The sequence below is a fragment of the Cetorhinus maximus genome, chromosome 7 (assembly GCF_964194155.1).
Source record: "Cetorhinus maximus chromosome 7, sCetMax3.hap1.1, whole genome shotgun sequence".
NCBI lineage: Eukaryota > Metazoa > Chordata > Chondrichthyes > Lamniformes > Cetorhinidae > Cetorhinus > Cetorhinus maximus.
The window spans coordinates 39,647,136-39,659,794 of record NC_135885.1 but is presented as its reverse complement, the minus strand read 5'-3'; the positions used below and the strand labels follow the sequence as shown (position 1 = coordinate 39,659,794).

Genomic DNA, 12,659 nt, shown 5'->3' with positions numbered 1-12,659 from the left:
GGTGGACCCTGTGGGATGGTTCCCCGAGCAGACTGTCAAAGTCATTTGGCAGAATGCCTCATCGCCAGAACTTTCCAACAAGCACCAAGACGTAGCTTGGCTGGTGGTGAGAAAGGCCCTCCCCGTCAGATCCTTCCTACATGCCAGGAGGCTCACCCCCTCTGCACGTTGCCCTCGAGGTGGCTGTGGTGGGGAAGAGACCGTTGTTCACCTCCTTGTGGATTGTGCCTTTGCAAAGAAAGTCTGGAGAGAGATGCAGTGGTTGCTGTCGAGGTTCATCCCGAGCAGTTCTGTGACACAGGACTCTGTGCTCTACGGGCTGTTCCCAGGGACACACACCGAGACAAACATCAACTGCAGCTGGAGGATCATCAACTCGGTGAAAGACGCGCTTTGGTCTGCCCGAAACTTGTTGGTCTTCCAGCACAAAGAGTTGTCCCCGACCGATTGTTGCGGACTGGCACAATCCAAAGTCCAGGACTACGTGCTGAGGGACGCACTAAAGCTTGGGGCAGCTGCCGCAAAGGCGCAATGGGGAAGGGTCGCTGTCTAAGACCTTTCTACCACAGTGCACCGAGAGACTGGGAACTGTTTAGAGCCCCTCGGGCTGTACAGATCAAAATGAAAGGCTGTAAATGACTGTAATATTGTTTGTACTGATGCACCTGGTGATACATTTTGTAAAAGTTTAACCTGGATTGTACCCTTGTAATGTTGTTTTTGAAATGGTTTTGAATGTGATTGAAGATATTTTATGAATAAAGTATATTTTTACAAAAAAAAAAAATCCAAAGAGTTGGCGGGGAACACATCCCCGCCGACTCCGACAGCCCTGATGCCATTATACGCTCTAATGAGTGTTGATTGGCATAAGGCCGGACTTCCGCCTCTCACTCAGGAGGAAGTGCTGCCTTGGAGAGCTGCCAGCCAATCTGATTGGCCGGCAGCTCTCCAGTCCCTCCAGCAACAGCTGGAAGAGGCACTGCACGGAGCTCCCTGAGACTGATTGAAACTGGTGTGTCAGGGGTCCGGGAAGGGAGGGTAGGGAAGGCCTGGGGGTTCGCGAAGGGGGCGATTGGGGTCTGAGGGATAGGCCGGGTGGGAGGAAGGTCCGGAGGTCACCAGGCCTTAGGGGAAGATGCCCTCAATCAAAAGGGGACAGTAATTGTCCACTTAAGGGTCTCAATTGGGGCGAGGGCAGGCTTCATGTCCGAGGCCCTGCCCACCCTAGCATAACATTGCTATGAAGTCAGGGAACTCGGAGGGAATTACATCCAGGCAATTTTATGCTCCCCCCACACACCCCCACCACCCCAATGCTACAGAATCCACTCGGGGAAGGAGCGTAAAATCCTGGCCATTATTAAAATTTGTGGTTGGGAATAGAAAACTTGGGTTAGCTGTAGGATTACAGAGCATTATACAAAAGATATCAAAGCAATGATAACACAGTTTATATGCATGGAGAACACATAGTTTGGTTTCACAATAAAGACACAATGGGCGGAATTTTCCGCTTCTGCCAGCAGTAGATTCTGTGGCTGGCAGGAGTGGAAGATTCAGAGAGAAGTCAAAGATCGGATTCCCGCTGGTGGGAAATCAGTTCAGAATTTCCCCCTCATCACTGTCATGGCAGCTGATGGCAGGTCGGGTTTTCTGCTGATCCATGTCGGGAACGCCATTTGTATGCATTACCATGTCATGAAAACTCATTAAAAACACAACTTGCCGGAATCATGTTCCCCCCCACCCCGCCCCAGACTTGTGCCGCACCAGCAGAAAATTAGACCAGTCTAAATCATGTTGGGATATAAGTGGTGTGCAGCTGTCCACCCTCACTTCGCTCGTGACTTCGAGGTGAAGGCAACATTCGAAGCCTTCGTGCAACACTGCTGCTCCGATTTCTCAGCAATGGCAGTGTGACGCCACACTGGTGGGGGTGTAGGGTTGGTCTGCTGACGGTGGGTACCTCCGTACTCCAGGAAGACAATACTTAGTGTGTGGTCCGGGTCTCAGACAGGGCTGCACTCTGAAGCAGAGACCAGCATTGCGACTGGGGTGGTGGGGTAAGGATGACAGAGATGAAGGTCAATGAGGTACAGTGGGGTTGGAAGGGGTGGGGGAACGATGGTGGAGGGTGAAGGATGCCAGAGACATGGGGGACAATGGGGTATGGTGGAGTTGTTGGGGGTTTCGGGGAACGATGGCAGGCAGAGGAGAGACCGAGGCTGGGGGAGCTGGAGTCTGACATGGAAGACTAGAACGCAGACACAGGAGGGGTTAGATGGGAATCGAAATGTATGAATGGGAGGAGAGGAGGCGAAATCCAGAATATGAGGGGGTGGGGGGGGTGGGGTGGCGTTGTGTTAGTGTGGCACTAGAGGGATGGGTTGCAGACAGACTCTTGGATTGGGGGTGAAGGGGAGCTGTGTTGTCATTAGTCAGATTAAAGGCAGTCCTGGCCTTTCTGGGCAATGCTACAGGGCTATTCATGGCATGCACTTCGTAGCCCCGCTCCAGGGAGGGGGAATGCCTGTGTGCTCAATTGAGACAAGGCACAGCTCGGTGTGCAGGGTGTGTCATGGTCTTAGTCGGTGGTGTTGGGCTTGTCTGGCTCAGTACTGGGCTACAGGTGGGATGGTCATGGTTAGCGGAGGCATCTGCAGCCTGAAAAGGGGGAAAAGGTAATAAAGAGGGAGGTACTCAAAGCCCTCTGTGGGGGGGAAGGGGGTTCTCCTCTGCCTGTGACTGTGCACACAGCTCGAGTTGGGGAGGGGTGAGGTCCACATGGGGCATGGGGACATCAACAGTGTTGAATTCAGGGGGGAGGGCTGGAATGTCCACAACAATAACAATGGGATCCAGGGTTACTGGGGGATGCTGGAGAATCACCGAAGGGAGCTCTGCCTGCACATCGTGGGGTTCCAGGAAGATTGGAGGGACCTGAACACTGACAGGGGGAGGGTCGAAGCTGATCTCAAAATAAAACTGCAGCATCACCACCTTGAAACCCCAAAATTATTGAGCAGTTTAAAATTGAAACTGGGAAAGAATCTGCACAATAGGGGTCTGAGACAATGCGGGAGGGCTAATGGGCCCTTTCAGGGGGCTCAGAGTCACAGCACTGAAATAGAGTCAGAGCTGAGAGAAAAGAGGAAGACTTCCTTGAGAAGATGTAATTGAAGCCACTGCCTTTTGATGTGCTTTAATGAGAGGCTTCACAATACAGTCCCTCCATCTGAGCTTTAACAGAGAGGTATGTGAGGATGGAAAATGCAGACAACTGTTAAGGAAGCAGCTGCTGCATCTCTGCCAGATCATCAATGAAAGCCTCTAATGTGCTTTCGCCAATTCATGTGGATAACAGGCCAAAGGGCATCCAGTCATTGCTGAAGTACAAGTTGAGATTAATCAGTAAACCAGATCAGAGATTTCAGGAGTGCCTTTGGTAAAGTGGCACTTTTCAGGAATATGTCAAAACCTCTTCCAGCCTCTGTGGGATTGAGATATCAGGTATCAGGGTTGGCGTCTTGGTCACCTAGATCTGTGAGTGTGCGCCTCAGCTACAAGGCTGTATCAGTGAAAAGCTAATGGTGCAGATGCAGCTCTAGGGCACGACATTGGCTTTCTGTTTGTGAGTGGGAGGTTGACTATATTTACCTAGTATTCATTAATCTGTTGATTCTATCAGTCCACAGGGAGAAGGAGGATTGAATAATGGAGCCTGCACTCAATACTGCCTTCTTGGTGGCAGTGGTCCGATTGAGGAGGAGAAGAAGGGCCCGGCACCGCCTAGCACAGATTCAAGAGGAGGCCTGGCCTGAGGTCCATTGTCCAGAGAAGCCCAGCAACACCCAGAGGATGAGAAGGTTAGACCATGGAGGCGACTCGCATGACCAAGGGTCGACTGAAGAAGACTTTCCTATCTGGAGATCAGTGAAAGACAGTGCTGTGCATGTCTGCACTTGTCAAGAGATGTGGTGGATCGTATCTGCCACATTCTGCAGGAGAATCTAACACCCCGTGGACTGGGAGGACACCCCTTGCCCGTGGCCCTGAAGGTCACTGCTGCGCTCAATTATTTTGCCTGCGGATCATTCCGGGTATCGACAGGGGACCTATGTAGCATCTCACAGTCCTCAGCACATAAATGTATCAGGGAGGTGACAGATGCTCTCTACAGTAAGGCTCATCATTATGTGAAGTTCACACTCGATGAAACTAGCCAGGCTGCTAGATTTCTGGGGCTTGCAGCTCTCTCAGGCTTCCCTAGAGTTCAGGGTGCAATCGACTGCACACGTGTGGCCTTGAGATCTCCATGGCAGCAGCCCCTGATGTTCATTAACAGGAAAGGGTTCCACTCCCTGAGCGTTTAACTGGTGTGTGATATTCAGAAGCACATCGCGCACGTTTGTGCCAGGTACCCTGGTAGTTCCCATGACTCCTACATCCTGAGTCACTCTCAGGTGCCTCACATATTGGAAGGGCCTCAGTGATTACAGGGCTGGCTGCTTGGGGATAAGGGGGACCTGCTCAAACGATGGCTCATGACACCAATGTATTGTCCTCTGAAAGCCTCAGAGGAGAGATACAACGCGGCACATAGCTCGACATGATTCATCATTAAGTGGACCATTGGCATCCTGACCATGCGCTTCTGATGTTTGGACCGCTCAGATGGGGCTCTGCAGTACTCTCCACAGAGGGTGCACAGACCATGCATCATCGTGGTCTGTTGCTCCCTTCACAACCTGACAGTTCAATGGGGAATCCCTTGTCAGAAGGAAACATGGAGGAGGCTGAGAGCTCCTTGGACGATGAAGAGCAGGAAGGGCAGGAATCTGAATTGGGAGATGAGGGTCAGCTTCCACATGAGGATGCCATCGAAGGAGCACAACGTGGAAGATGTGCCCATGCCACACTGATAGCCACACGATTCCAGGAGGGGTAAGGTACAGGCAATGGGACACGGCCACATTCCTCCTGTCCCTTAGTGCCATGCCAGTGCACTGAAAGGTCTTTACAACCAGTGACATCAAGAGCAAGTTCAGCATTTGAACTTGCCCCTTCAACCCTCATGGTTCACTAGGCCCTAATCTTTGGAAATGTCAGCAGCGAATCCCATATCCGTGTGCTCTAGGAAGTGAAAGTTGGCACAACAGCGCAAACACTGCGTCAAAGGACTTGATGTAGTCATCACCATCTTAATGAGAAACTTTTAGCAGACACTGAGATGCGCGTATGGTTGGAGAGAGCATCATGGCTACAGGTCTTGTGTGTTTGGCACCACCAATGTTGGCAGCCATTTCATTTTGAGAAACAATTACAGCTACCCCCCCAAGGTTACTGAGCATGCCTAACTCCATGTTGTTTTGTAAGGAGTAGAGGACACTAACACATTTTGCAAACACTTCCAGTAAAGACTTTGACACATTTCCATGACATAACACAAGGATTGAGTAACTATCATGACTAAGCTACACATCACATGAATGTGAGGCTCACAAAGGGAGGTGATCACTGAGTGGGAGCATGGCTCACCCTCGCATTAGGAGGACACGTAGATACATATGCCTGACACTTTCAAATGACGAGGTCATTGTCATGAACAGCAAATGTATTTACAAAGGTGCATGACATATACAGTGACTGAACACCCGTGATCCAGAAGTGATGTCGAAGTTTCTTAATTTTTCTAACCCTACTGCTAAGCCTAGGTGCATCCCTGACATCCGCAGCAGAGGTGGATGTAGCCTGCTGACTGCTACACCCTGCTGTCTTTGATGACTTTGGCGTGCGTCCTCTCAAGGCCTGAGAACTGGAGGCCCCCAGCCTGCTTTGGGTCTCCTGGTGCGCTCACATGTTGGAGCCATGGCACCGGTCAGGATGCAGGCAGACTCCTCCATCCTTCGCTCTAATCTGTTGACTGCCTCTTGCAGCTCTACCTGATTTTTTGCTGCCAGTAGTTGCATCTTGAGCATGTTAGAGATAGCTGCTTGCATCTGACTCAGACTCAGCGGGTGCTTGTTCTCCAGCAGTCCTCCGAGTGCCAGGGACCGGGGCTGTCATTGCCTTCGACTGCTGTGGAGATATGTCTGTGAGGTATTCTCTAGAATGTGTCCTGACCTTAATCTAGAACTTTGAGCTATGTGCTGGTGGAGGGTGCGGGTGAACGCAGTGATGTGTCTTCTTTCAATAGCTCTTCAGCTTCCTCTTCTGAGGTGGGCTGGGGGCTGGGGCTTACGTTGGCTCTGGAGGTCTGTCTGGACCTGTTGGTGCCTGTAAGAGAGAGAAGGTAGATTTAGTCGATGAACAAGCTGAATACAACACTGCATGTCACTCACTGTGAATGTCAGGATGTGACCAGCTCATGGAGGGCTCATCCATACTGGCTTGCTGGGAGAGGCTGATCTCGCCTTCACCACAGGAGTGATCTCTGTCCTCCCCTGCCAACTCAGTGGCATCCTCCTCGAATTTGGAGTGCTACTTTGTTGGCCACCCCTCCTCCAGTCTGGGATCTCTTCCTCTTGTGGGCAAGCTTGGCCTGTATGAAGATAAATGTGATGAGAAGGGCTGGAGCAGGCGTTGGGAAGCATGCAGGCCTACCCTGTGTGCTGAGCCCTCCCCAGTATGGGCTGAAGATGGGGTTTGTGCAGCATGATAGATGAGATGCTGGTGATGTTAAAGTGTCCGTGAGACAATCAGTGCTAATGTCTCCTCTGCTAATATTGTGCGAGATCCCTGAGTAGTGTAACCAACCCTTTGAGTGCATGATGCCATTATGAGAGTGTGAGATTGGAGTGAGCTGAAGGTTGACTTACCCTGTTTGAGCGGATGAAATCATTCATCCTCTTCCTGCACTCAATGGCGTTTCTCAGGCTGGTGCCTGATGAGCTGGCCTTCCTTGCAATTGCCTCCCAGGCCGGTGAGGTGAGGCTGGTGGGCCTCCTGGAGCCATCCCTCGGGTAGAGGAGATCCTGGTGCTCGCAGACTCTACTGAGGAGGGCCTCAGGGGAGCCATTGCTGAACCTTGGAGCAGCTTTTTTCTTGGGTGCAGCCATATGAAGAAGTTTCCTGCACACAGCTGGGCTGGAGAAAGTGAATGTGTGTGTTCAGGTGGCATTTAAATATGGCACCCTAACCTTCAACCCCATTAGGCAGGAGGGACGAATCACTGCCTGCCCCACCATATGATTCGGAGAGCTACTCGCCGACGCATAATTAATTAGCTTCCAAGTGTGAAATCGGGCGTGAGTTCCCACCAAGGCACTTAGTCTCCAAAATGGCAAATTCACCCAATGTGTGATGTTTTCATATAATATAAATAATGAAACTATAATTTTACCTAAGAAATATAATGATACATTTGACTAATTGAATTAATAGATGTTTTCTTAATATGAATAAGCAGTAGTCAACAAAAAGTAGGTGCCTGTAAGTGGAAGATTGAACAGTTGAATCAGTTGATTGAATCTAAAAGGATTAAAGGGTAAGTGAATGTGGTTGAGGGAGTGTGTGTACATGTGTGTGTGCACTTTAGAAATGAACAAAGAGACCCGTTCCAAAGCACATCTTTTGTTGGCTCGAACAAAACAACATTGAAAAATGTGCTAAGCAACCAACTGAAAGGAAATAATGCCGAGATGTGAAGTACAATAAGAGTTCAATTGGACTAAAATTATAGAAATAAATTTATTGAAACAGCTTCCTTAATATCAAAATCCATTGGATTCTTATCAATACTAAGTGCACTATTAAGCTTAGTCAAAGTCTGATAAAGTGTTTTTAAGTGACTACATAAAACTACATAGAATGTACAGCACAGAAACCATTCAGCCCAACTGGTCCATATACCAGTGTTTATGCTCCAACATGTCTCTTTGCACCCTTCTTTATCTCACCCTCTCAGCTTTATCTTCTATTCCTTTCTTCTTTATGGGCAGAATTTTGCCCTTGTCGGGCGGGCTTGGTGGGGGCAAGTGGGAGCGGCTGTGAATCGGACCGCCACCCGCGATCGGGCCACTACTGCCATTTCACACTGGCTGGCCAATTAATTGGTGGGGGAGGAGGGCAAGTGTGGAAGTTTGCAGGTGCAAGAAGTAAAAGCTCCCTGAGGCACAGAGCTGCTTCAGGGAGTTGATGCTTTTTGAACATGAAAGATAAAAGGCAAAATTTTACAAGTCGGTGAGCGGGGGTGGGGCCCACTCGCCGATGCGTAAAATGACGCGCGGTGATGTCAGGGGGAACTCCCAACGTCACCGCGCCTGATTTAAATTTTCAGGAAGGCGGGGGCGCAGCAAAATCAGCTGCGCGCCTGCCGACCTGTCAATGGCCAATTGAAACCATTGACAGGATCAATTAAGTAATTAAAGGATCTGCCCGTCCAACCTTAAGGTTGGCAGGCAGGCCAGGAACCCCGGCGGGAACTAGAAAAAACATGAAACCTCATCCACAGGTGGGATGAGGTTTCATGTAGGCTTTAAAAAATTTTAATAAAGATTTTGTAAAAATTATGGACATGTGCCAACTCATGTAACAGTATCACATGAGGGGACGTGTAAGGGAAATTTTATTTTACATGTGCAGCCGATCTCCCTGAAGAGTGCGCTCTTCCGTGTGCAGGCGTGAAAGCGCACTCTCGATTTTGGGATCCCCCCCGCCTGCACAGGGAGCGCATAGCGCTTCCCTGTGGACATTACGCTGGGCGGGCCTTAATTGGCCCGGCCACATAAAAATGGCTCTGCGCCTCCGATCGGGGGGGCCGATCGGAAGCGTGCCCGTACGCACCCACCCATCAACTTCCCCCCAAATGGGGGGAAAATTCAGCCCAAAGAATTTAAAAATGTTACTAACAGGTCCCCCCATGGAATTCTGTTGAGCAGGGACATGTTACAAATTAGTTTGAAAATTTTTCATTTTTAATAAAAGCACTGATCGAAGCCTGATCGAGGTTTCGCAAAAAATCCAAAGGCCATTTGGCCTTTTTGCCTGCTCGCCAACTGGAAGGTTGGATAGGCAGCGAAAAATTTCATTTAATTAGATCTTTAATGGCCTTAACAGGCCTGTTAATTGTCGGCGGGCACGCTGCTGACTCCCACGTGCACCCGCCGACCGAAATATCGTGCCACTGCGCGATGATGTTGGGGCACTTGTCCAACGTCATCGTGCGTCATTTTATGTTCATTCAGTTCAGGCCGACGAGCGCAATATTCTGTCCCATGCATTTAGAATGCGAACAGCTTCGCAACTAGGAAGTGTTTACAGATGTTATTCCTCAGGCGCTCATCTTTCCAAAGGAGCCCAGGGGCTATGAAGTGGAACCACAGGCTGCATTTTATGGTGGGGGTGTGGGGGGCAGATGGCCCACCCCCCAACATCCCCGTCAACCCTGGAAGGAAAGTCGGCTGGTTGCCAGTCGCTCCATGCCAGCCTGCCACACAGCCATAATACACTACGGGTGGGCTAGATTGGTGGAGAGTGGGCTTCCACCCCTCACTGGAGGAGGTCCCGCCCTTGGAAGCTGCCAGCCAATCAGATCCAGCAGTCCCGGCAGCAACAAGAGCTCACTGACGGTCACTGCCAGGACTGCAAGCAGGCCCAAGAAGAAGGCCCAATGGAGCCTGGAGTGAGCTATGTCCGGCGTATTGGGTGGGGAGTGTTTGGCCAGCTTAGGGAGGGGGGATGGGAGCAGTGGGGTAGGGGTGATGGGTTTTGGAGAGCAGGCGGGTAGGAAGAAAGTGGGGTACTATCTTAGGGGGGCTTCCCCCTGATGTGTAAAGGGCACCTCCTAAACATAGTATCCACCCACTTCCTACCTGCTCTTTAAAAAATATTTTTATAAAAACGGCCTGCCTACTCCCACCGGACGTGTTAACAAACTCAATTGACCTTCAATTATTTATCTACATATGGCGGGTGGGCTGCTGATATTGGCGCCCACCCACCTACCATGTTCTGGGGGTGAACTCAAGGGTGAGAGCGAAGGTGGTGGGCTGGGCACCCATCCTATTTTACATGACCCCCCCCTCCCCACACCCCACACCCCCATCAAAAACACACCCTGCGGGGGCACATAAAATCCAGCCTCATATGTTAAGCTCGGTGAAAATTCCAAAATGTCTCCTCTAACAGATTTGTCAGTGAGACATGTAGGTGCTTCCATGTGGTTTTATATTTTGGACAGATGCAGATGGGGTCAGGACACCTCCCTTGTTTAAATATAAAACTAATGATGTGTTTCAATAATTTTAAGGTGGTACAATGCTTCTTATGTTAATTGTTGAGATGAAACCCAGGACAGGATTTTCCCTATGGGTTAGAATTATTCCCTCGTCAGGCAGGCTCAGCGGGAGTGGGCGTCGATGGTCGGGAAGCCGCCCGCAGTTGGCTCTGCACCACGATTTCACACGGACGTGCCAATTAAGGCCCGGCCTGCATGAATCACGAGCGGCAGCGTGAGCACTGCCTGTGCGGGCAGGGGGAGGAGGGGGAGCCGGGCCTAGTGTGCAGTTTGCACATGCGCGAGAAAGAGCGCTTCAGTCTCCCTGAGGCCGGAGCTGACACAGGGAGATTGAAACGCTTTTTAAAAAAAATTAAGGATAGTAAAAATTTAATAAAACATGGGACATGTTTTTATTTCAAAAATAAAGTTTTTATTTAATGTTTATGCAACCACATCCTGCAAGTGGATGAGGTTTCCTAAAAAATGTAAAGGCCGCTTGGCTTTTTCGCTCGTCAACTGTAAGGCTGGACGGGCAGCGTAAATTTGAATTTAATTAGATTGTTAATGGCCTTAATAGGCCTTCTAATTATCGGCGGGTGCGCAGCGGACTCCGGCACACACCCACCAAATGAAATATCGCGAGACTGCGCAATAATGCCGGGACGCACGCCTGACATCATCATGCATCATTTTAAACTTGGGCATGTTGGGCGTGCGGGCGCATGCCCAGGGTAATATTCTACCCATGGGCTCTGAAAACCTGAAGTCAGGGTCAAACAGGGGGAAACAGGAACCCGGCAGTGATCATCCCCATATTGACCATTAAGTGGCCAGAGGGTGGGCTTGCTGTCTAATTACAGACGGAGGGCGGCTTCTCAAAGCTGGAGGGTCAAGAGGAGGCCCTTCAACACCGCAGAACCAAAAGCTTGCCTTTCCAGGTGAGAGAGAGAGCCTCAATGGAGGCCAATTAGAAAATTCTAGGCTGCCAGTAACAACAGACCTTAACTGGCTTTCAACTATTATTAAGTGGGTGCCCTTCACTTGTGGGCAGGCAGCTCTGCTGTCTCCAATCCAGGATGGAGCAAGTAAACCATCAGTCCAGCTGACAGCATGGACTTCCGTGCCCTTCTGCCTCTGTGCTCACCCCCATCGGAGGGGTAAAAATCCTGCTGCCAGCCTCTAACAAGCAGAAAGCGTTCAAGATTTTTTAATTATTGACGTTAATATTGACATGTGAACAAATGGATGGAAAGATGAATGGAAGGTAACATAATGTGAACAGTTTAGATTTTAACAAACAGAAAATATTTCTCAGGTGGATCTGTGTGTCAGTTAGCAAATCTGTGATGGCATCGTACCTGATTTGTCCATTCTCTCCAGCATCTGGATCAACAGCATGGATTGTTAAAAGTGTTAGTCCAATGGGGGAAGCTTCACTGACAGTTACAGTGTACTGGCTTTGTTCAAAGGCAGGACTGTTATCGTTGAGGTCATCAACAATGATTTTAATTGTTCCAGAGCCAGTAAGTGGTGGAACACCTAGAAAATTCAAAAATATGGATCAAGAATACAATATATTACCCCATTACTGATAATAAACATATTAATGTACAGAAATAATTAGCAACTACAATTGCCATTTTTGAATTTTTAAAAAATTGTTCTCAGAATTAATTGTCTTGACTTGGTCCTCTTCTCAAACTGCTGATGGAATTCCAGGATTCTGAGCCAATGATGTTGAAGGAACAATGATATATGTCCAAGTCAAGATGGTATGTGACTTGGAAGGGAAATTGGAGATTACTGTGTTCTCTAAACATTGTGCCTTTCATCCTATTTGGCGTTAGGGATCAGAGAGGAGGAAGCTGATCTTGAAGTAAACTAGGTGAGTTGCGGCAGTGCCTCTTGGTGAAGGTATCTACTCCAGCCACAATGTACTAAGGGAGGGATGGATATTGGGTCCGATGGAAATCATACCAATGAACCAAACAGCTCTGACTTGGATCAGTGAAATCTGGAATTGAGGTGTTCCCATGGACCCTGAGCAGAATGTCAGTGAGCAATTTACTGGTGAGCAGGTCTCATTTGATTGCATTATTAACGACATCTTCCATCACTTTGCTGATGATTGAGAGGAAGTTGATAAGGTTATATTATGCCAGGTTAGAGACAACTATTAGATGCTGCATTGTAATGTAGATGTGTTTTAACTGTAGTGATTCATCATAGGTTCTGTAGTGAAAAGTTAAGTTGACCGTTACCTTGATCAGTATTGCTCAATTGTTGAGATGCATTAGAGTACTTTTCTCTTTGGAAAAAAATGCCATAATGCATTCAAAACTGTACAAAAATGTGCTGGGAATCTCTCCTGTAAGGTTTGGGATTTCTGATTTTAATATCTTGAGATTTACAGCTTTGAAAAAAATTGCCCTGATGT

At 49.0% G+C, this 12,659-nt stretch overlaps 1 protein-coding gene across 2 annotated transcripts in view; it reads right to left on the bottom strand.

Annotated features, from left to right (window-relative positions):
• The window catches only part of LOC144682733 (protocadherin Fat 4-like), a 189,026-nt gene that overhangs the window by 119,899 nt on the left and 56,468 nt on the right, over positions 1-12,659 (bottom strand). For both annotated transcript variants that reach the window (XM_078545370.1, XM_078545371.1), the window contains exon 6: positions 11,581-11,761. In XM_078545370.1, coding sequence (XP_078401496.1) covers positions 11,581-11,761 — 181 coding nt within the window. The remainder of the gene's footprint in view (positions 1-11,580; positions 11,762-12,659) is intronic.